The 24923-nt window shown below is 43.1% G+C and overlaps 1 protein-coding gene across 1 annotated transcript; it reads left to right on the top strand.

The window, feature by feature from the left end:
• The first annotated feature begins 823 nt into the window (after positions 1 to 823).
• Positions 824 to 23753, top strand: slc25a10a (solute carrier family 25 member 10a). The gene is made up of 11 exons (XM_084328502.1): positions 824 to 1241; positions 3049 to 3168; positions 4213 to 4327; positions 8391 to 8439; positions 16088 to 16129; positions 17163 to 17206; positions 17292 to 17362; positions 18409 to 18501; positions 18940 to 19017; positions 20965 to 21021; positions 21737 to 23753. Exons 1-11 carry the CDS (start codon positions 1152 to 1154, stop codon positions 21833 to 21835), a joined length of 858 nt encoding a protein of 285 aa, XP_084184628.1. The 5' UTR covers positions 824 to 1151; the 3' UTR covers positions 21836 to 23753.
• Positions 23754 to 24923: the final 1170 nt, after the last annotated feature.

Here is a 24923-nt window from a genome sequence, read left to right as displayed (position 1 = left end):
AGATATTCAAACCCATTAACTCTCAATAACTGTCAAAGGGTCGTCAAAGCGAATTATAATAAAAAGAAAAACGACTACCGTGCCTATATTACTACTAGTATCTACTATACTAATATGTCTTTACTACTATATGCACTCAAGACTGTAGCACTCAAGTTCGACGAACAATCTTACTGACCCTTAGCTGCCAGAGTTGTACCCTTCTTGCTGACTTGTTGTACAGAACTTTTAAGTCACTTTGGATAAAAGCGTCAAGCTAAATTACTACATGTAAAGAATTAATGTGTGCAAATCAGATTAGAGCCTTGGGATATGTGTGAGATTATGTGCAAAATAAATCTGCATAGTTTTTCGGTGAAGTGCCCCTAACCAAACAGTTACTCAGGCTTCATAAAGTTGTTGTTGCTAGAAATATATACAGTATATGGGAACTTTTGGGCCAATAGTACCAAGAAATTAGAGATGTTTTTTTTCCGAATGAATGTAAACACCTTGTGTTTTTGACCTTGTTGACCCACAGTCTGACCCCAACAGCCTACATGGCACAGGGGGGGAAGGTCACAGCTATTCTGGATCTCTAACCCTGTTCGTGAGATCTTCCCACCACGGTCACGCCTTCTCACGTCTTAAGCGAAGCAACGCTGGAGAGCATTACTCCTCCGTCCTGGGCTGCCTGGCCTGGCTAGGGCCTATCTGTGACAACTAACGGGGTGGAGCGCATTCACAAAACCGGTTGCTCGAGCCGGCCGTCCTATTTATACACCGGTCGGTCACGTACACATCTTCCCACCCGCCAGCTGCACCCCTTTCTTGGCACAGGAATAGCGAGCAAGGAGAAACTTTCCTCACACCACTCGAGACGTGCAAGAGAGTTGCAAACAAGGCACGTTTCACTAGCCATGCTCGCAGCATACGTGGCCCTGGAAAATGTCAGTGTGAACATTGGATACAGTTTAACAGCGCTTTTTTTATTCAGCCTGCCGATTTGCGATTTGATATGAATTTGACCCATCAGCGGTGGTGGTGCCGGGAGTTTGACCTGGACGGAGGGACCGAGTGGGGGAGGGCAAGTTTTTAAGGGTTCCCACGACCTACGAGGGGGGGCAGGGAGACGGGACGTTATCTTTGGAGCTGGGTTTTTCTTTCTCGTCATGGAGGAAAAGCGCATTTCACGCTGGTACTTCGGCGGAGTTGCCTCCTGCGCAGCGGCCTGTCTGACGCACCCGCTGGATCTGATCAAAGTAAGAGCTGGTGTTGTCTGAGAAGAGCTGACCGGCAGGGTTTTATAACCGAGAAGGCCGCTGAATGGTTGTGCTTACGAGGAACAAATTACGCACAGTCCAATTGGAGAGCACGTCGCGCCTGCACAGGGCGTCTAACGACAGCACCGGGGAAATAGTTTCAAAACAACAATAATAATATTATTTTTCTTTTCTTTTTTCCTTGACTTTTTCTTTACTGTATTTTAGAATAATTTATTTGGCCACACTATCTGCATTTTTAGACCATTTCAAGGAGGCAGAAATGACGGGCTACAATGTGCCCAAAGGTTCCAGTGTGTGCCAGTGTAAGGCTTTTCAAATTTAGGAATACGATTTTAAGATAAGATAAGATATTCCTTTATTGATCCCCTTGGGGAAATGTGGGCGGCATAGCTGCATGGGGGAGGGGAGGTACAGGTATGGGCAGAGTAATAGTAGAAAGACATAAATATATGCAATACAATTTTATCTGAATATATAAATATGAGAAAAATAGACAGTGTAAACAATATAATTAACTCTGAATATAAAGATAGGAGAAAAATAAACAGTGTAAACAATATAATTCACTCTGAATATAAAGATAGGAGAAAAATAAACAGTGTAAACAACATAATTCACTCTGAATATAAAAATAGGAGAAAAATAAACAGCATTCACAAGTGGCTGAAGTCTATTACTCTGCTCTCCTCTGTCACTGAATGGCAGTGGTGCTGTGTGGGCTACTGCTGTCATGAATAGAGTTATGACATCACCACCAGTTGTCAGCAGTAAATTTAGAGTCATATTTTGGTGGTTGTTGTACCGGTCGGTTGTTTCTATTTGTCGGCCTCTATGAAATGCATTATCTGAACCGTTTAGGAAAGTCATTATTTTCCTCAAGACCTCAAACATTCGGAACACAACTAGGGGGACTCCATATTCACACGGCGGCCATTTTGCTCATACGTCATGCTCAAGGTTATGATTTTGAATTCTATCCTGAGCATGATGTAAGAGCAAAATGGTTGCCCTTTTTTATTTGGTCATCGGTCAATGGAGTGCACTTAGGCTAAACGTAAAGTAGTTGCTCTGACAATTTAAGATAAGATAAGATAAGATAATCCTTTATTGATCCCCCTGTGGACATTTGTGACATCATAGCAGCATGGGGGAGGGGAGGTACAGGGTAATAGTAGAAAGACACAAATATAGGCAATACAATTATATCTGAATATACAAATTATGAGGAAAAAATAAACAGTGTAAACAATAAAATGAACTCTGAATATAAAAATATGAGAATAAATATACGCAATAAAGAATTTGAATCTGAATATGTACTATGCGTAAAAGAGTAAAAGTAAACAGTATACACAAGGTGCCCTAACTGGCACGATATACGTCATACGTTGTAGTCCGTGCAGGTTTTGGTGGTTAAGAGTCAGACACACTTGGTGGTCAGACGTTCCTGACAGTTCTCGAGTTCTGCAGCCGTTAGTTCTCCAGCTGCTGGCAGCAGTCTGTGCCCACAGTTGTTGATTTCGTTTTTAGTAGAGTTGTAAGATAAGATATTCCTTTATTGATCCTCTTGGGGAAATTCAGGTATCATAGCGGGAGGGGGGAGGGGAGGTACGGGTATGCAAAGGGTAATAGTAGAAAGACATAAATACAGGCAATACAAATGATAGTACAGTAGAAAAGTAAAACTAGGCAGTGTAAACAATATAATTAACTGTGAATCTTCTGGCTCTCAGAGGTGCTGTTGTGTTTGCTCTGACTGTAACCGGACACCTTGCTGCTGTAGGTGCACCTGCAGACGCAGCAGGAGGTGAGGATGAAGATGGTGGGGATGACTGTGAGCGTCGTGCAGCGAGAGGGATACCTGGCTCTGTACAGCGGCCTGAGCGCCTCCATCTGCCGCCAGGTAGCTGCCTCCTCCAACACACACACACACACACACATGCACACGCTCGCACACGCACACACATGCTCGCACTCACACACACATGCTCGCACACACACACACACACACACACATGCTCGCACTCACATACACACACACATGCACACGCTCGCACGCACACACACACACACACATGCACACGCTTGCACTCACACACACACTGTCACATGCTCGCACTCACACACACACATGCACATGCTCGCACTCACATACACACACACATGCACACGCTCGCACGCACACACTCACACATGCACGCACTCACACACTCACACATGCTCGCACTCACACACACTCACACACGCTCGCACTCACACACACACACACGCTCACACACGCTCGCACTCACACACACGCACACACATGCACACGTTCGCACTCACACAAACACACACACGCTCACACTCACACACACACACACACACACACACACACACACACACACACACACACACACACACACACACACACACACACACACACACACACACACTCACTCAACTCACTCACTCACTCGCACACACGCACTCACACACACACACACATATACACACACACACACACACTACACTCAACTCACTCACTCGCACACTCACTCACTCACTTACTATAGTCTACCTATAGAACTCTACAATAGTGCTGTATATACCGTATATATGTATATACATTTATATATTTATATTTTCCACATATATATATATATAATGTTGGCGTGTTCCTTTAACTGTGACACTGTAGCTCGTCAAACAACACCAGGATGTCCAACATGTCCTCTTTTGGTCCCTGAATCCTCTCACACACGCACGCACGCACTCACTCACTCACTCACTCACTCACTCACTCACTCACTCACTCACTCACTCACTCACTCACTCACTCACTCACTCACTCACTCACTCACACTCACTCACTCACTCACTCACTCACTCACTCACTCACTCACTCACTCACTCACTCACTCACTCACTCACTCACTCACTGCTTTTCTTGACTGCTTTCTTCTAGTTGACCTATTCTCTGACACGGTTTGCCATCTATGAGACAGCGAGGGACATGATAAGCAGTCGAAACAAAGGCCCCTTGCCTTTCTACGAGAAGGTCCTCCTTGGTGCCTTCGCAGGTATGTCCTTTCACTGTCTCTACCAGAAGGTCCTCCTCGTATCTTTACAGGTATGTCCTTTCACTGTCTCTACCAGAAGGTCCTCCTCGTATCTTTACAGGTATGTCCTTTCACTGTCTCTACCAGAAGGTCCTCCTCGTATCTTTACAGGTATGTCCTTTCACTGTCTCTACCAGAAGGTCCTCCTCCTCGTATCTTTACAGGTATGTCCTTTCACTGTCTCTACCAGAAGGTCCTCCTCGTATCTTTACAGGTATGTCCTTTCACTGTCTCTACCAGAAGGTCCTCCTCGTATCTTTACAGGTATGTCCTCTCACTGTCTCTACCAGAAGGTCCTCCTCGTATCTTTACAGGTATGTCCTTTCACTGTCTCTACCAGAAGGTCCTCCTCGTATCTTTACAGGTATGTCCTCTCACTGTCTCTACCAGAAGGTCCTCCTCGTATCTTTACAGGTATGTCCTTTCACTGTCTCTACCAGAAGGTCCTCCTCGTATCTTTACAGGTATGTCCTCTCACTGTCTCTACCAGAAGGTCCTCCTTGTATCTTTACAGGTATGTCCTTTCACTGTCTCTACCAGAAGGTCCTCCTTGGTGTCTTTACAGGTATGTCCTTTCACTGTCTCTACCAGAAGGTCCTCCTCGTATCTTTACAGGTATGTCCTTTCACTGTCTCTACCAGAAGGTCCTCCTTGGTGTCTTTACAGGTATGTCCTTTCACTGTCTCTACCAGAAGGTCCTCCTCGTATCTTTACAGGTATGTCCTTTCACTGTCTCTACCAGAAGGTCCTCCTTGGTGTCTTTACAGGTATGTCCTTTCACTGTCTCTACCAGAAGGTCCTCCTCGTATCTTTACAGGTATGTCCTTTCACTGTCTCTACCAGAAGGTCCTCCTCGTATCTTTACAGGTATGTCCTTTCACTGTCTCTACCAGAAGGTCCTCCTCGTATCTTTACAGGTATGTCCTTTCACTGTCTCTACCAGAAGGTCCTCCTCGTATCTTTACAGGTATGTCCTTTCACTGTCTCTACCAGAAGGTCCTCCTTGTATCTTTACAGGTATGTCCTTTCACTGTCTCTACCAGAAGGTCCTCCTTGGTGCCTTCGCAGGTATGTCCTTTCACTGTCTCTACCAGAAGGTCCTCCTCGTATCTTTACAGGTATGTCCTTTCCCTGTCACTACCAGAAGGTCCTCCTCGTATCTTTACAGGTATGTCCTTTCACTGTCTCTACCAGAAGGTCCTCCTCGTATCTTTACAGGTATGTCCTTTCACTGTCTCTACCAGAAGGTCCTCCTCGTATCTTTACAGGTATGTCCTTTCACTGTCTCTACCAGAAGGTCCTCCTCGTATCTTTACAGGTATGTCCTTTCACTGTCTCTACCAGAAGGTCCTCCTCGTATCTTTACAGGTATGTCCTTTCACTGTCTCTACCAGAAGGTCCTCCTCGTATCTTTACAGGTATGTCCTTTCACTGTCTCTACCAGAAGGTCCTCCTCGTATCTTTACAGGTATGTCCTTTCACTGTCTCTACCAGAAGGTCCTCCTCGTATCTTTACAGGTATGTCCTTTCACTGTCTCTACCAGAAGGTCCTCCTCGTATCTTTACAGGTATGTCCTTTCACTGTCTCTACCAGAAGGTCCTCCTCGTATCTTTACAGGTATGTCCTTTCACTGTCTCTACCAGAAGGTCCTCCTTGGTATCTTTACAGGTATGTCCTTTCACTGTCTCTACCAGAAGGTCCTCCTCGTATCTTTACAGGTATGTCCTTTCACTGTCTCTACCAGAAGGTCCTCCTCGTATCTTTACAGGTATGTCCTTTCACTGTCTCTACCAGAAGGTCCTCCTTGGTGTCTTTACAGGTATGTCCTTTCACTGTCTCTACCAGAAGGTCCTCCTTGGTGTCTTTACAGGTATGTCCTTTCACTGTCTCTACCAGAAGGTCCTCCTTGGTGCCTTCGCAGGTATGTCCTTTCACTGTCTCTACCAGAAGGTCCTCCTCGTATCTTTACAGGTATGTCCTTTCCCTGTCACTACCAGAAGGTCCTCCTCGTATCTTTACAGGTATGTCCTTTCACTGTCTCTACCAGAAGGTCCTCCTCGTATCTTTACAGGTATGTCCTTTTACTGTCTCTACCAGAAGGTCCTCCTCGTATCTTTACAGGTATGTCCTTTCACTGTCTCTACCAGAAGGTCCTCCTCGTATCTTTACAGGTATGTCCTTTCACTGTCTCTACCAGAAGGTCCTCCTCGTATCTTTACAGGTATGTCCTTTCACTGTCTCTACCAGAAGGTCCTCCTCGTATCTTTACAGGTATGTCCTTTCACTGTCTCTACCAGAAGGTCCTCCTCGTATCTTCGCAGGTATGTCCTTTCACTGTCTCTACCAGAAGGTCCTCCTCGTATCTTTACAGGTATGTCCTTTCACTGTCTCTACCAGAAGGTCCTCCTCGTATCTTTACAGGTATGTCCTTTCACTGTCTCTACCAGAAGGTCCTCCTTGGTATCTTTACAGGTATGTCCTTTCACTGTCTCTACCAGAAGGTCCTCCTCGTATCTTTACAGGTATGTCCTTTCACTGTCTCTACCAGAAGGTCCTCCTCGTATCTTTACAGGTATGTCCTTTCACTGTCTCTACCAGAAGGTCCTCCTCGTATCTTTACAGGTATGTCCTTTCACTGTCTCTACCAGAAGGTCCTCCTTGGTGCCTTCGCAGGTATGTCCTTTCACTGTCTCTACCAGAAGGTCCTCCTCGTATCTTTACAGGTATGTCCTTTCCCTGTCACTACCAGAAGGTCCTCCTCGTATCTTTACAGGTATGTCCTTTCACTGTCTCTACCAGAAGGTCCTCCTCGTATCTTTACAGGTATGTCCTTTTACTGTCTCTACCAGAAGGTCCTCCTCGTATCTTTACAGGTATGTCCTTTCACTGTCTCTACCAGAAGGTCCTCCTCGTATTTTTACAGGTATGTCCTTTCACTGTCTCTACCAGAAGGTCCTCCTCGTATCTTTACAGGTATGTCCTTTCACTGTCTCTACCAGAAGGTCCTCCTCGTATCTTTACAGGTATGTCCTTTCACTGTCTCTACCAGAAGGTCCTCCTCGTATCTTCGCAGGTATGTCCTTTCACTGTCTCTACCAGAAGGTCCTCCTCGTATCTTTACAGGTATGTCCTTTCACTGTCTCTACCAGAAGGTCCTCCTCGTATCTTTACAGGTATGTCCTTTCACTGTCTCTACCAGAAGGTCCTCCTCGTATCTTTACAGGTATGTCCTTTCACTGTCTCTACCAGAAGGTCCTCCTCGTATCTTTACAGGTATGTCCTTTCACTGTCTCTACCAGAAGGTCCTCCTCGTATCTTTACAGGTATGTCCTTTCACTGTCTCTACCAGAAGGTCCTCCTCGTATCTTTACAGGTATGTCCTTTCACTGTCTCTACCAGAAGGTCCTCCTCGTATCTTTACAGGTATGTCCTTTCACTGTCTCTACCAGAAGGTCCTCCTCGTATCTTTACAGGTATGTCCTTTCACTGTCTCTACCAGAAGGTCCTCCTCGTATCTTTACAGGTACTGTATGTCCTTTCACTGTCTCTACCAGAAGGTCCTCCTCGTATCTTTACAGGTACTGTATGTCCTTTCACTGTCTCTACCAGAAGGTCCTCCTTGGTGTCTTTGCAGGTATGTCCTTTCCTTTCACTGTCTCTACCAGAACGTCCTCCTTGGTGCCTTTGGGCAACACAGTCTCATCAGAAAACGTAAATAAAGTACTAATCTCGACCACAGCAAACATAATGTACGTTATGGTACAGCCATAGGAGAACAGGTAGGTTTTGAGTTGGGATTTAAAGGTGGAGAGTGAGGGAGAGTCTCTGATGGTCTGAGGGAGGGTGTTCCAGAGTCGATAAGTACTTTATTTACATGTTTTAAAGCGAGATCGGGCTGCTTTGGGGGGTGGGATGGGGGGGGGGGGGGGTCTTTTCACAGTCTCTCAGCCAGTAAGTACAGTAGCCGGCTTTCTGTTCTTCATTATTTTGTCTGATGACCTCATCCTGTATGTCCTCCTCTAGGGTTTGTAGGTGGTTTCGTCGGCAGCCCAGCTGATATGCTGAATGTCCGGTGAGTTGTATGTATATGTAGTCTGTAGCTTGTAGCCTGTAACCTGTAGCCTGTAGCTGTAGCTAGTAGCTGCAGCCTGTAACATGTAGCCTCTAACCTGTAGCCTGTAGTTGTAGCTAGTAGCCTGTAGCATGTAACATGTAGCCTCTAACCTGTAGCCTGTAGTTGTAGCTAGTAGCCTGTAGCATGTAACATGTAGCCTCTAACCTGTAGCCTGTAGTTGTAGCTAGTAGCCTGTAGCATGTAACATGTAACCTGTAACCTGTAGCATGTAGCCTGTAGCCTGTAACCTGTAGCCTGTAGCATGTAGCCTGTAGCTGTAGCTTGTAGCCTATAGTGATCACTCAGACCTGATCTGAACCACATTGATTCATCAATAGTAAAACTCCATGAGAGAGATGAGAGCTTGTGAAACACACTCTTCGATATCAGAACCAGAAAAACATAGACTGTATTGGCGCTCACACAGCGCACAGGAGCATGAAGGATTTGGGTGGAGTTTTCTTAGAAGATAAAACCATTAAGACACTTATATAGGTCTAAGTGTAACGGTTGTCACAACGTCACCTCTAACTTCGATGCCCCGGGGCATCTAATTTTGAACACGGGTCTCCCACGCCGTGGGCAACAACACAGACCGCTATACCAAGAGGTGAACTCACTGCTTTGCAATGTGTCTATTTGTCTTTTGAGGATGAGAGTGAGTTTAACCCATAGCACCGCTACTCACCCCAGCCACTTCGTGACTGCGCTTCGCGGTACCATCCTTTACATAAGTTCACTTGTGTAATGAAAGAACCTCCTACATTTACATTTTACATTTGTAATGTTGTACACAAGTTCTGTCAGCAGGAAGTGTACAACTCTTTCAGCTGAGTAACAATGTTCATCAAACAGTGTTGACACTTAAGTGCTACAGTCTTGAGTGCATAGTAGTATTGATTGATTGATTGAAAAGTTTATTAACAGATTGCAGAATGGGTACAGTACAGTACAGCTCAATACATACAATTGTTAAGGGGATGCAGACCAGAGAAAGACTTTCGTCTTGTTTACATCAGGGTCCCCCATTTTCAATTCATCATATGACACACACGACATACAGATAGACAGTATTGCTACATCTATACATTTATGACATACCAGATTTGCAAATACAGTACTGTTTGTGATACAAAAAGTGTCCAGAAAAAGAGTGTATATACATTTGACATAGAAACTGTACATTGGAGGAGGTTGGGTAGGTGGGGTGGGGTTGGGTGGGTGGCGCTGTACATTGGAGGTGGGGGGGGGGGTTGGTCCAGCATTTTGTAGGTCCAGCATGACCATGCCGCAGTATTTGCCCGCGTCCACCTCTTGCTTGATGTGGTCGTTTAAATAGAGAAGGCATGTGTCAGTGGAGTGGGATGTTCTGAAGCCAGATTGGAATTCGTAGATTAGATTTTTTTCCGCGAGGTACTTTTCGACCTGTTCGTATACTATTTTTTCCATGACTTTCGAGATGGATGTAAGAATAGAAACAGGGCGGTAGTAAAGACATATTAGCATAGTAGTTACATACACATGCACACATACGCAACACATGTCAAATGACTGTAATATGATGTAATTATCGTAAATTGTATGATCATGTAAAGAATGTCACTATTGATTATGATTAACTTATGTAATTTTGACTTTGACTGACAGTCACCCACCTGCACTGGCAGATACGCTAGCACGGAGGAACACCGCAAACGCAGAAACGCTACAGTAAAATAGTAACGTTAATACACTATTGACACATGTGCAGACAGTTGCCAGTTGCTGAGTAATGATTTGACAACTTCTGTCCATAATAAATACAACCCTGACAGTGAAGGATGTACTTCAATGGCTCAGCTTCAACTCCTTTATGAAATGCATAGGAGGGTCACACACACACACACACACACACACACACACACACACACACACACACACACACACACACACACACACACACACACACACACACACACACACACACACACACACACACACACACACACACACACACACACACACACACACACACACACACACACACACGGAACACGGAGGAACACCACAAACGCTAATGTTAATACACTATTGACACAAACAGATGAACGAACGAGGTCCTACTGCTAATTAACTAATTACGAATTACTTACTGATTCGATACTTTCTCTCGGTCCCGAAGACTTGGTACAGGCTAGCTTCCTTCTTTAGCAGCAGCCAGGATCCAGGAAATCACAGCAGCATTATAAAGTCCTTGATTCTCAACAAAAAAAAATCCAAAAACGAACTTGGCCCATTGCTTGTGGAGCACGATATCATTAGGAAACGAGTGCAAGGACATATTCACTGCTTGCCCGTTTTGCTCATAATTTCAACGTTATGCTAACTTCCTCGAATCACAGTTGATTGTGGGCAGTGGCTACAACAACAGTAGTGGCTGAGGTAATATGCAGATCAGCACCTCTTACAGGTCACAGATCCAGTCCATTCAGAATGGCTTGTTTCAGTGGGGGGAGTTCTTGTCTCAGCTGAACTGCAGAAACTGCAATTGTTACAGATTTCACATTTTGTCAGTGTTGGTACCACCCCACATTGCTTGAAAACAATGCAAAACACTGGAAAATGCAATTTTTTTTTTTACAATAGGGGACCTTTAAGATAAGATAAGATATTCCTTTATTGATCCCCTTGGGGAAATTCTGTAACAAGCAGCTAGAGTGATACATTCAACTGGCTCCTGAGTGAGTACAACTTGAGTAAATCTCTTTTTAAATCTTAAATCTTAAAACAGCTTGTTTTGATTTGGCTGCAACTGGGGCGTGTTCTAAACTGCCATCTGCCCTTGTTATGCACTTTGCTACTAAGGAATCTACCTTGCCTATACTACTATCTGCTATTCTACCTACTATATACTGCTACCACCTACCTACTATTTTAATTAATATGTCTATACTACTATGCACTCAAGACTGTAGCACTCAAGTTCAACACTGTTTGACGAACAATGCTACTTACCCTTAGCTGCCAGAGTTGTACCCTCCCTGCTGACTTGCTGTACAGAACTTGTAAGTCGCTTTGCATACAAGTTAAATGACTAAATGTAATGTCAAATGTAAACAACAACAACAGACAATAGACTATGTATCACTCTCCATACACAATAATACTACAATAATACAATATTTTCTGCCAGTTGTAAACAGACCAGATACATTATGCCTCCTATCCACTAGATGGTGATGAGAGCCTGCTCTTTCATTAGACACGGTGGACAGAATGGTAACCTGAGATGGTTTTAATCCAGTATGTCATAAACTTCTGGGTTGTGAAGAGTTCAGGAGTACCACCTGATCTTCTACAAATGTTAAAGAAAAAACCTGATGTCAAACATTAATTCAACCAAAATTCTTTATGATCAAAGCATCACACAGATGTTCACTGGATGAATGCCATGATGAACCTTCTAAAGTATTTTTTAAATGGTATTATGAATTTGTTTTATATTTAAAGTTGAAACATAGGATACAATACAAAATGCAATTTGTCATTATTGAAACAACAGCTAAATCTTAACAGGTACAAAACGTAGAGACCAAACCACACCAATTCTGGCATCACTTCACAGGCTCCCAGTATTGTAGTTATGTAGAGAATTTATTTTAAGATTCTGCTGGTTACTTTCAAGGCACACCTGGGTTTGGCCCCCAGGCTATATTGTTGACCCTCTGGCCCTTCTGGCTACTCCTCCGGTCCAGGATGAAAACAAAAGGCATTGGTTGTGCATTTGCTGTCAGCGCTCGTATACACTGGAAGGCTCTCCAGTGAGGTTAGCTGACTTGTCGTCATACATCATTCAACTCACATCTCAAGGAGCATTCTTACCGGCATGCATTTTTCGTACTCCTGTGCTGTTGTTTTGTTTTTTTAAATGTGTGCTTTTATGTCATTTCCTGTGAAGCACTTCAGAAATGAGCTATACAAATAAAGTTAACGTTTATTTAAATCATCAAAACTATATTTGACGCTATGGAGAGACTTCATTGCGTGGGTTAGACTGCTGTACTCTGCCCCGTGGCTTCAGTAAGGACAAATAATGTACAGCCCCCTCTTTCCCTTGCAGCGGGGTATAAGGCAGGGATGCCCGCTGTAACCGCTGCTGTTTGCAATCACGATAGAGCCATTTGGCTACGTGCAGAGGAGGACTTTGAGGGCATTGAACAATTAGGCACTACGCACAAATTGTCGCTTTACGCGGATGATTTATTGATATGCATTTCAAACCCAGTCAATCGCTGGGGCAGTTTAGTGAATGCAATCATAATTATCAAAAGAGCAAACTCCTGCCGCTCAATCTACTGGCAGAGCGGCTCCCACTCGCTCCCTGACCCCTTTCAAATGAGCAGTAGATGGGTTTCGCTATCTGGGAATATGCATACCCACGTCGAGAACTTCAGCCCTCTGGTCAAAAGGGGTGGAGGAGGATCTCCAGCGCTGGTCTCCCTCTCGTGCCGTCAGGCTGAGTAGGCCTGATCAAAATGATTGTTCTACCCAATATATCTCAAATACAAAATATATCTCTTTCAACACATCCCTGTATTCATTAAATATATATAAATGCAGTCCATTTATGAAACATGTGCACATTTCTTTTTACAACATTTATAAAAGTATAAATAATTGCCATACTGAAGAAGTTTTCATTCATTCATTAAGACCAGATTTAGCTTCCCGGCAATCTGAGCAAGTTTCTCAGTGTTCATAATGGGTCATTCATCCATGATTATTTTCTTTCTTCCCGCTGAACTCACGTTCTCTCTGCACTCGGATAAGTCTAGCACGTCGGCGGTGATGATGACCGAGTCATTATCAAAATGGTGCATTCAGACAAAAGCAGGACGGTTATGGGCTGCTCTGCTTTGTTAACGAGCTGAACATCGAGACGGCCATTGAATCAGCCTTTTGTGTGAGTGATGAGAATCAAGCGGATCTATATGACATTTCAACAATTGGGGGTTCACTTATTTTCTGTGCAAATTCATTCATTAATGTATTCTTTCATTCATTACTTCAATCTGTATTTAATCTCAAAAGATCATTGAGAGCAGGCTCTCGTTTACAATGACGTCGAGAGGTACAGTAATACTAATACAAAAACAATATAGAAACAGAAAGGTCAATCAATTAAAATGTAAATTAATTAAAACAACCACAGACTGAGGTGAACTGCTTTGCTATTATAGATTTAAACTGACCAATGGATACTAAAGGGTTGAGTTTTAAAGTGCTTTGCAAAACATTCCACGTGTCGAATCTAAAAGCAGAATTTCCTTATTCAGTGCAAACTCTGGGCACCTTAAGCATAAGCCAGTCACCAGAGTGAGTATGGGTAGGGTCCAGAGTGCCAGTCCAGTAATGAAGTGATGTAGGATGGAAGATCATCGATAATGGCTTCATACACAACCATGTCTGTGGTGTTTATGAATATTGCTTAAATTATTAAATAGTAGCAATTCTCTTTTTATCATTCACTACGATACTCAAACCTATAGACTGTTTCACTAGGGAACAGTATACACCCAAATATATTTCCCTATCAACTATTAGCTATAACATTGCAACAGCAAATAAACCTGGGTCCTTTCAGAATGTCACTTTGATGTTTATTTTTTATTATTATCTTTTTTCCCCTCCTTTTTTCCGATTTTTCTCCCATCCCACTGTTAGTCGTTATGCCAATTCCCAACCCCCTTCCTAGTTGTTGCGCACCCCCCCCTACTGTTGGTCCGGGAGGCCGGAGACTGTCACATGTTTTCCTCCGACACATGTGCAGCCAGCCGGCAGCCAGCCTGGCAGCGCAGATTCTCACCGGGAGAGTGTAACGTGTGGAAGGTCACACTACCTTTCTCCAGATCCTACCCTCGCTGTGCAGGCGCCCCGACCGAACTGTAGGGGTCGCTGTCCACAACGCCCAGGACCCACCCACGGCTTCCCTCCCCCTAACTCAGCCAAACTAGTTAGTATAGCGATCAGCCCAAGCCAAGGCAATGCTGACTGTTACAAAGGATCAGATTAAACCGAATATATATATTTATTGATTGATATATATTGCATAGTATTTGTATATCGTTTGATATCCCTTGTATATTCCTTGTACATATACACGGAATGTCCCTTTAGCCTAGTACAGACCATAATGTTTCATTCTCCTATTGGACAGCGGTCCACAGGCGCCAGAGCCATGCCTCCGGAGTCAGGTTCAAGGCCACCGCCAAGACATGTCTGTACATGCCCGGCCTTGCCCAGGAATATGAGACAGAAATGAGGTTGGCACTAGTTTGTTCGCCGTGCATATAAATATGGCGCAGGTGAATACAGAAGCACTTAGTCTAAGAGTTACCCAATAAGTTGAAGCCTCACCCACGATACTCCGTGCGGTGAAGTATGGCCTGTTTGGCCCCAAATAGAGCATTGAGACCGCGTGCGAATTAATAACTGAATTGTCAGAGTTTGGCGCTATACCGTCGAGTGCGACATATTTCTATTAAGTCAGTAATAGTCTATTTGTGTATAGTGTATCGTGCGGCTAAAGTTCTACAGTGACCAGCATCACCAACGCTTCCTCGTATCAGCTAGAGTGCTTATCCAGGCTGGGCTGCTTTCATGGCGCTTTCACCCGAGGAGACCTAGACGAGAACCGTGTGGACATGTACACTGGATTAATCTACCCGACGACTACATAGCCCTTTGCGGCTGGATTATATTTGTTTTGGTCCTGTGATTTATGGAGCGGAGAATCGCCGACGCCTACACGTGTGGGATTTACCCTGTGAGGAGCCAAGTCGAGTCTGCGCCTCAGAGAGCCTGAGGCCGGCTAGCTTTCTTCACTGTGGAGCTACAGTCTACGGAGAACAGCTGTATTCGTCTGTGGATCAAGAGACTATTGCACCGTCTCCTGTACTTGGAGTCTCCTTAGTCATCGTTGACCAGACTCTCTACTACCGACAGATCCTCTACCCCTGCTGGCTTACAACCGGGGGGACCCTTCCAGTATCTCCCGCTATATATTACTAGTGTACCATAGATATAATTCCTTAAGATTCAGGTTGTATAATTACCTCCTGCGTAACCAGAGAATGGACATTCATTATTGATTTGCCTACGCACATTCCTTTGCCTTATAAGCGCATCCAAAGTATAATAGAGAAGTATATTATGTACCTTTTGCTGCAATAAATACTTAATTATTACTTTGTGTGGAACCGATTTCTTGTGGGAAGTGTTCATCATATTTATATATCATGTACTGTATGGCCAGTAATTAAAGTACATAAAGCGGTAGTGGTTTAATGATACCATACTTATCAATACAGTCAGGGAATTGTACCCCTCAGTTACACTGACTCTCCGGGAGTCGAGACCGCAGCCTCTTGTATTGGTGACGAGCACAATCTCCGCTACGCCACCTGACCGCCCCCAGAATGTCACTTTAAAACCCTAAAAGTGAGAAGGTTAGCGGCTAAGAAACATCGGAACCGTATATGAAGTTATACTCTATTTTGCTCTGTGTTTATAATGATGCTCATTTGTTGCCATTGAAACCTTTTGATTTGACTGTCTGTGTGTCCAGGATGCAGAATGATGTCAAGTTGACAGTGGAGCTCAGGAGAAAGTGAGTACATGTGAAAAATGAACGTTTGCTGTATCATCAGTAAGCAGTTTGTGATATTGTACGGCTCCTTTATTGTAGTCGAAAGGGTGTCTTACATGTCTCTTAAAGGAACACGTCAACACTATGGGAATTGTGCTTACCGTCTTCGCAAGAGTCAGACAAGGAGATAGATACCTGTAAGAGCCAAATCTTGAAAAGTCATATTTTTAATATATCTGTATTTTATATATTTAGTTATTGCATAGAAAATTAGCAGTAGTTTAATTTGTAATGCTGTGGTATGCGATAAGCCATATTTATAATTTATTTTCGAATTATTCTAAGAATTAATGATAAATGTACTTTAGATGTGTTATTGCGCATGTGTGAGAGTCTAGACTTGCCGTGAACATGTACTGTCTAGTTAGTTGTGAGACAGTGCCCATGCACGTCAGTGGCCAATCAGGAAGCACATCACTTTTTGACCGTAGTCCATTGATCCTAGTCCGGTCTATATCCTATGAAGAATGATGTTGTATATTTTGTGACTGCCCAAATGAAAGTAAAGAACCTTCAAACGTATCCTGGAGTCCGTGAGTGTATATCATAATTGTGGATACAGATTTGTATTAGCCATTGGACACGAGTCTGAAACCTTTTTGCTGCCCGCACTGAATACGAAATGGTAAACGAAAGTCTAAAGAAATTCTGCCATTACAATACCAATTTCATCTCTGTGCGTTCAGTAGAAAGCTATCGTTGCTGCACGCTAGCATAGCTTAGCACAAATGAATGGAAGTGGATACGGACCACTAGCCTAGCATAAAATTGCAGGAGAGGTGTTTTCGGCCAACAGCTACAGTAGGATTGTGGTAGGATTCCATTCATTTGTGCTAAGCTAGGCTACAGTAGCTTGCAGCAGGATAGCTTTCTACTGAACACACAGAAAACTCATCTGACTCTGGAGAAGACGGTAAGCACATTTCCCACAATGTTGGCATGTTCCTTTTAAGATAAAAAGTGTACTTAAAATGTGATCTGTTTGTCTTACCAGTTACGCTCACGCACTAGACGGACTGTTCCGGGTTTGGAAAGAAGGTGAGATCGATTTGCACTCTTGAACGCTAACTCTAGGTGGAAGCAGGGGTGTTTTTCTACGTGTTTACGATACTTTTCCTTCCAGAGGGAATAAAAAAGCTGTTCTCTGGTGCCACACTTGCGTCAACTAGAGGGGCGCTGGTCACGGTTGGTCAGGTGAGTAGCAGATGCACACTATCCGCACACTAGTTCACTCTGGAGGCTACATGCTAGCTACCATAAACTACTAACGAGTTGGTCGCAGTCAACCAGTCAACAGTTCTGACCCTTTAGCTCAGCTGTGGTTAGTAAGGCCGCCTGTGGATCCCAGGTTCAAATCCACTCGGTTACATTGGTGACAGCGGTGGGATCTCACTGCCCTCACTGTGAATCTGTGTCCAGGTTCATGTAGCAATGGGGGTGGGATCTTAGTGCCTTAACCGCAGGAAAGTGTGCGCATGGACGAAAGAACGTGGTCACCTGCTAACGGGTCTGACCCTTTAGCTCAGCTGGTTAGTGCAGCTGCCTGTAAATCCACTCGGTTACACTACCTATATGCTCTCTCACACGTCACTAGATGGACAGGTGAGTTCCAGATGCAGACTACCTGCACACTTGTTCACTCTGTAGGCTACATGCTAGCTACCTATGCTCTCTCACACGTCACTAGATGTCATTACCTATCTGTAAACCTTGTTGGCTAGATTAGTCACAGCACATGTTTGTGTATATATCCTACAGCTGTCTGCACACGTGTACAGGTACAGGTATCTCTGTACAATATCTGCGCGCCTGTGCTGTTGACATGATCTCTTCTCTTAAATATGAGTTAATTCATTCATTCATTCATTCATTCATTCATTCATTCATTCATTCATTCATTCATTCATTCATTCATTCATTCATTCATTCATTCATTCATCCATCCATTCATTCATTCATAACAATATTATATCTGCACCTTTGTTTACACTGTTTACCTTTTTCAGATTTTTATATTCAGAGTTAATTATATTGTTTACACTGTTTATTCTTCTCATATTATTATATTCAGATCAAATTTGATTGCCTATATTTATGTCTTTCTACTATTACCCTGCCCATACCTGTACGTCCCCTCCCCCCTATCTTATCTTATCTTATCTTATATTCATCAGCGTTAATATAATAAATATATCATTAAAATACAAGCAGACAGTATCTCTAACGTGTTGTCCCTGCAGCTGGCCTGTTACGACCAGTCCAAGCAGCTGGTTCTTGCCACTGGTTACCTGAGCGACAACATTCTCACACACTTCTTGGCCAGCGTCGTCGCAGTGAGTGACACGCCTCCTTCTTCCCAAAAACAGTGATATTACACTTCATGAACGTGTCAAAGCGAAACAAGCGATGGCTGATTCTCTCTCTCTCTCCATCTGTCTCTCTCTCTCTCTATCTCTCTCTCTCTCTCTCTCTCTCTCTCTCTCTCTCTCCATCTCTCTCTCTCCATCTGTCTCTCTCCTCTCTCCATCTGTCTCTCTCTCTCTCTCCATCTGTCTCTCTCTCTCTCAATCTGTATCTCTCTCTCCATCTGTCTCTCAATCTGTCTCTCTCTCCATCCGTCTCTCTCTCCATCTGTTTCTATCTCTCTCTCCATCCATCTGTCTCTCTCTCTCTGTCTCTCTCTCCATCTGTCTCTGTCTCTGTCTCTCTCTCTCTCTCTCTCTCTCTCTCTCTCTCTCTCTCTCTCTCTCTCTCTCTCTCTCTCTGCATAGGGAGGCTGTGCCACTATTCTGTGTCAACCGCTGGACGTTGTGAAGACTAGATTAATGAACGCCAAAGGGGAGTATAGAGTGAGTTGGTGCTTTGTGTTTTACTCTTAGCCTGCTCTATTTACTCAAGGCATGTAATTAGCTACTTATTACTGATTTATTCTCTAAAAAGTAATCAAATAATTAGTACTCATTACTCTCACCCCCCCCCCCCATCTGAAGAAAGTGATAAGTGATGTACTGTACAACCTGTGTAGCTTCTGTTATTAGCTCTGTCCAGATGTTAGCTGTGGTGGAAACAAAGTCTACCTCTCTGATTCTGGCCTTCAAATTAGCTTCCATCACCGCATATTCTCTCTGGAGGTAGCCAGCAAGCGTGTATATTTATTTTCCCTAACGGAGTTGCACTTCCGCGTTCGGTTTGCGCGATCTGATTGGCCACTGAAGTTTTTTTCAGCGCCAATCGCGTTACTCCTAACAAACTGGTTAAGCTTGGCGACTCTTTCGAAGTCGCTCTCTTTCGAAGTTGGTTAGGGTTAGTTGGTTAAGGTTAGGGTTAGGGTTAGGGTAACAGCCTGCTGGCGCGATTGTTAGGAGTAACGCGATTGGCGCTGAAAAAAACGTCAGTGGCCAATCAGATTGCGCAAACCGAACGCGGAAGTGCAACTCCGTTAGGGAAAATATACACGCAGCCAGCAAACGTCTTTCTCTGTTGGCAGCTTGACGTTGTTCTTTGTTGTGTATTTTCTCTATGATGCGTCAAAATGAGGGCGACGATCTTCCTCGGACCTTCTTTCAGCCCTGATCTTAGATGCAGTTTCTGTTGTTTTGTTTACATCAATCACTGGCCCTGGTAGAGGCTTCCCTGTCAGCGTCAGGTTTTTTTTATGCGTCAAGTTTCACATTGTCGTGCTGCCGTGTCAGATGCTTCATCAAATGATATGTTGTATTTTTTGCGGTTGCAAACTCTTTTTGCTCCCCCCCAGATAGATTACAACAGACAGCTATTGAACGTGTAACGTTACCTCTCTTCATCACCTCCATGCTGCTTGTTGGCTAGTAGCCGACGTGACCTCACTCTGACCTGCCTGCGCGCACATCATCTATCATCATCTACAGAGGGCCGCGTATAAACATATAGAATTACTAGGGCTGGGACTTTATCGCATTCTTTTCGATTAATTAACTACAGATTTTACACATAAAAAGAAAATGTATGCATTTAATCGCATGATGATTTTTCTTTATTGTCTAAGAATGTTACCTTTCAAAGGAGACCAGACTCATGCATGTGCTATAAGTATAATGTATAATAAATCGCAAATAACTTTTTTTCTTAGTCTGGTTTGTTCATAAAAAAAAGAAAATAAGAGAAATTTAGATCAATCGAGAGTATTTTTTTTTCAATGGTCAACTGTTCTGGAATGTACTTGAAAGTACTGCGTTTTACTTTTACCTCGAAAGTGCTTGAGTTTACAAAAGGTCCTTTGCACTATATATATATTATTCCTAAAATTGCTGCACTTTGTTAAAAATTGCATTGATCTGTTGGTCTGTGTAGTAGCTAATACAGGATTTTGCTGCTTAAACGTATGTATAATGTATATTCATTAATTCACTCGTATACCAAAATTTATTTGAATTGAACAATTTAGCTTTTCGCATCAAATATTGATATGCGATTCAAATGTGATTCATTTCAATTAAATAACTATAAAGTCTCGAATTTATTCGATTAACATTTTTAATCGAGTCCCACCACTAATAATTACATAATACAGGTATAATTACTATTTTGGAAATTGTAAAGCCTTACTTTACTCGTTGCTGGGAAAGTAATACAATTACAATTACAGTAACGCGTTACTGCCCGACGCTGTTTACGTCTCCCTCCACCCTGGGCTGTGGCGTCTCTTTAGGAACCCCGGTCTCTCAGTCTGTTAGTCATCGCTCTGACATCAGTGTTACATTCTGTGGCCGAGGCGAGAATCCAGCTTGACGTCTCTGAATCCTGTCTCCTCTTTTCAGGGGGTGTTTCACTGCCTGACGGAGACGGCACAGCTGGGACCCAAGGCGTTCTACAAGGTGATCCTTTATTACACCTTTTTTTGCAGATGCAGAGCAGAGATTGATACCACAGAGAACGGTGTTGTGAATTAGTTGGTGAATGTTTGTTATGTCCTTATCTTAATCCTTAGGACAGAGAAGTATGTAAAAGAAAAGAACACAACATACATATTGACTGAACTGTCCTGGGGCACAGGAGTAACATACTGTATACATTCTTAAAATGGTTGGCATTCCCCTTGAAGCAGTCCTAGAGCCTACTTAACTGAAACTCCACCCTCTTTTCTCTGATCACAACTGTTGCTTTCCTCGTACAAAGCAAGGGCCCAGGTTCATGCAGGGATCTAAGTAACAATACTATCATCTGTATCCAGGGCCTGGTTCATGCATTGATCCATTCAGTAACAATACTATGATCTGTATCCAGGGCCTGGTTCATGCATTGATCCATTCAGTAACAATACTATGATCTGTCTCCAGGGCCTGGTTCATGCATTGATCCATTCAGTAACAATACTATGATCTGTCTCCAGGGCCTGGTTCCTGCAGGGATCTAAGTAACAATACTATGATCTGTATCCAGGGCCTGGTTCCTGCAGGGATCTAAGTAACAATACTATCATCTGTATCCAGGGCCTGGTTCCTGCAGGGATCTAAGTAACAATACTATCATCTGTATCCAGGGCCTGGTTCCTGCAGGGATCTAAGTAACAATACTATGATCTGTCTCCAGGGCCTGGTTCCTGCCGGAATCCGCCTCATCCCGCAAACAGTCCTCACCTTCATCTTCTTGGAGCAACTCAGGCACTACTTCGGCGTCGTGGTCACCTGAGAGGAGGTCACCTGAGAGGAGGCCACAGCCTACACTTCTATCCAGAGCCAGGCTCCATGACCTCAGCGGCCCTCCGTAACGGACACTGCTGCATGGGCAGAGAGAAGGTTACCACCCACGGGGCACCACTAGCTGGACAGAGTATGAAGACCAGGAAGAAGTCACTTGCCAACATGGCTCTCAGCGGCTGATTCTCCATCCATGACACGTAAATCGCCCCCATGACGAGAAAAGGAAAGACTTGTTTTTATCATTGGGGACATCTCAGGATGTTCGGCTGTCACTTGGACTGGAGTGACAGAGAATATATGACCTGGGATCTTCACGTGTCCCGCTGTGTTGCACAGAGATCTCCCTGAGACGGATCTGGACGATCAGACCGCCTCTACGGCGCCTCGTGACACAGGTTGTCCCGCGACATCACACTTAAAGGTTGAGTCTGTAATGCAATGTCAAACAGTGACCTCCGGGCAAAAGAGCCCTGTTCGGTACTGCACTTTGTTTACATTCTTTGTTTTTGGTGCAATGTGTTAGTTGGTTGGAGTTTAGTAACTTGTTATACCGTGGATTTCTCCAGAAAGGGAGGTGTGGCCTGCAATGATCACACCCCCCCCTTCCCCGATATCCCTACTCAACTCTAACCCACACATCAGATCAAAACAACAAATGTAAACAAAGTGCAAACAGGGGGTCCTCTTTTGCCTAGCGTTTGCTGTTTGACGGCATTGCAGAGTCCACCTTTAAGTTTAATTGTAATGAAACTGCATTTATCGAGCATGTAAGGAATTGTACAGTATTTTCAATCATGCGAATATGTTAACATGTTACTGTGGGTGAGAAGAGTTTACGTTGTTGGTTCATAGTCACTGTCCTGTTTAGGTCTCCAGAGACTATCAACCTCAACTGACTTAACTGTTTTGGGGTTTTCTATCATCCAAACACACTTCAGACCTTTCTTTGCCTTGCCTTGTCTTCGTCTGCCCCCTAGGGGGCGGTCTTTCATTCTGTTTTAGCGTTTGAACAACTACAAATATGTGTGTACATTCATATAAAATGATGGGTCTCTACTACGGTGTCATTCTGTGTAAAAGGAATGTAAATGTTTTTTTTGATGGCCATTGCTGCTGAAATTTAATTGTATAATATTTTATATCACGACAGGCGTTGTTTTCTAAGCATGTCGCTGGGATGCGCAAGTAACGATGAATTGAATTGAATTATTTTTATTTCGAATGTTTACAAATAAATAAACAATAATTTTTTTTAAACATTTACAAATAAACAAGCGAAAAGGATAGGTTTGAAGCCAAATGGCTTATAGAACAACCTACCTAAAAACAAATAAAAAAAAAAGTAAAAGTTTGCAAAATAAAACAATCAACAAAAACCGCTGTAAAGCGTTATTGCCCGCCATGCTTTGACCGCCAGATCTCGCTGTACAGCGTTATTGAGATCAATATAAAAAAATGTCGCCATGGCATTCATAATTCATATATACACCTCCGACGCTGCAGCTGGACCCTACGGCTCAATACAACGACGGCTCAATACCGCCGCCTGGTGGATGGTCGGGGGCGAGTTACACTCGAACAACAGGAAGTGGGGATGTGCGTCGATTAAATTCATTCGGCCATCAGACATTGTTGCAAGGCTCCCGACAGACACTATAGTACATATGGATCGCTTTATAAACTTAATAATCTATATGATTTCGGCGTTTATTGCGACATACAAACCGGAAATGGACCTAGGCGATCAACGTCCTATACTTGGGATATTTCACCGCCAGTCTCTTTGACGCACGGTAAGAGGACACTGACGTTATTTTCAGCCCAATTGTTTATTCATTTCACTGCAAACCATCTGATCAATATATCACTCATACTACATAAAGCATTTACTGACGATCACGGAATTATAAACGACCCCCCCCCCCCCCCCCCTCTTTCCTCCGTGCATGATGACGCATAACGTATACAGTATATGTATATACAGTTAAATTTTTATAATATAGCGTGTCTAGGGAATAAACGGCAATCGATAATCTATATATGCGTTTAGGCCTATAACTCACGTTCTAGGAATTACTGCAGAAAACGATAAAACCATACTTATATTCTAGAAGGTATTTTTGTATGAATGTATGAATGAAAAAGTATAACGTTCCTACATCCTGAACGATAGATAATGGATGTTGAATGGGCCATAGTAATGTCAATTTAGCAATACAATTTAAAAAGTTGTAGCCCTGCAAAGAAGGTGAACATCTCCATAGGGTTATAGTGCTGGCAGACTGGCTATATTGATGGATATAACCAATGGCAGGGAATGTGTTAAGCCAACATAGGAAAATCAATACTTAATCTGCAATACCCGAGTTACAGAGAAAACAGATTCTAGGTTAAATTTGACTATGAGATCCTAGAACCCTGTTTTTAAACATCTTTTTAAACTTAAAAATATTCCACAGTTTCACTCCTTTAACTGACACAGACATACTTTTAAGTGTGGTTCGAGCTCTAGGCTGTTTGAAATTGAGTGCTCTTCTTAAATTATACCTCACCTCTCATTCTTTAAACAAAATTTGTAAGTTACTTGGCAGTTGATAACTTCTAGCTTTAAAAACTATCTCTGCTGTTTTAAGTTCAACTAAGTCAAGGAACTTCCCTTAGTTAAAAAACAGTGTGTTTGTAGGATGGAGATAACTAACATTGTTCACAACCCTTATTGCCTTTTTCTGTAAGATAATAATAGGATTCAGATTAGTTTTGTATGTGTTTCCACAAATTTCTATACAGTAAGTTAGATATGGTAATAAAAGAGTACAATAAATTGTGTATAATGATCTCAAATTTAATATGTGTCTGGTTTTTCTTAACAATCATATGGGATCATTCATTCATTCATTCATTCATTCATTCATTCATTCATTCATTCATTCATTCATCAACGCCCAAACGAAGATCCCAAATCCCATATGTTGTTTCCATGGCCTAAGGCGGTTCCATAAATATAGTGAACATGAGCTACTGTCTCTCTCCCAAAGACCAGAGGAGTAAGAATCAAACTTGTGATGTCAACAAGTTTT

The sequence above is a fragment of the Notolepis coatsorum genome, assembly GCF_963971535.1.
Source record: "Notolepis coatsorum genome assembly, chromosome: 14".
NCBI classification, from domain to species: Eukaryota; Metazoa; Chordata; class Actinopteri; order Aulopiformes; family Paralepididae; genus Notolepis; species Notolepis coatsorum.
This window is presented reverse-complemented; position numbering and strand designations above follow the sequence as displayed.

Excerpts from the sequence above, each read along its gene's own strand:
- slc25a10a (XM_084328502.1), top strand. The coding sequence starts at position 1,152 with ATGGAGGAAAAGCGCATTTCACGCTGGTACTTCGGCGGAGTTGCCTCC. Across the intron at positions 8,440-16,087 it reads GCTGATATGCTGAATGTCCG|GATGCAGAATGATGTCAAGT; the intron begins GTGAGTTGTATG and ends CTGTGTGTCCAG. Across the intron at positions 16,130-17,162 it reads ACAGTGGAGCTCAGGAGAAA|TTACGCTCACGCACTAGACG; the intron begins GTGAGTACATGT and ends TTGTCTTACCAG.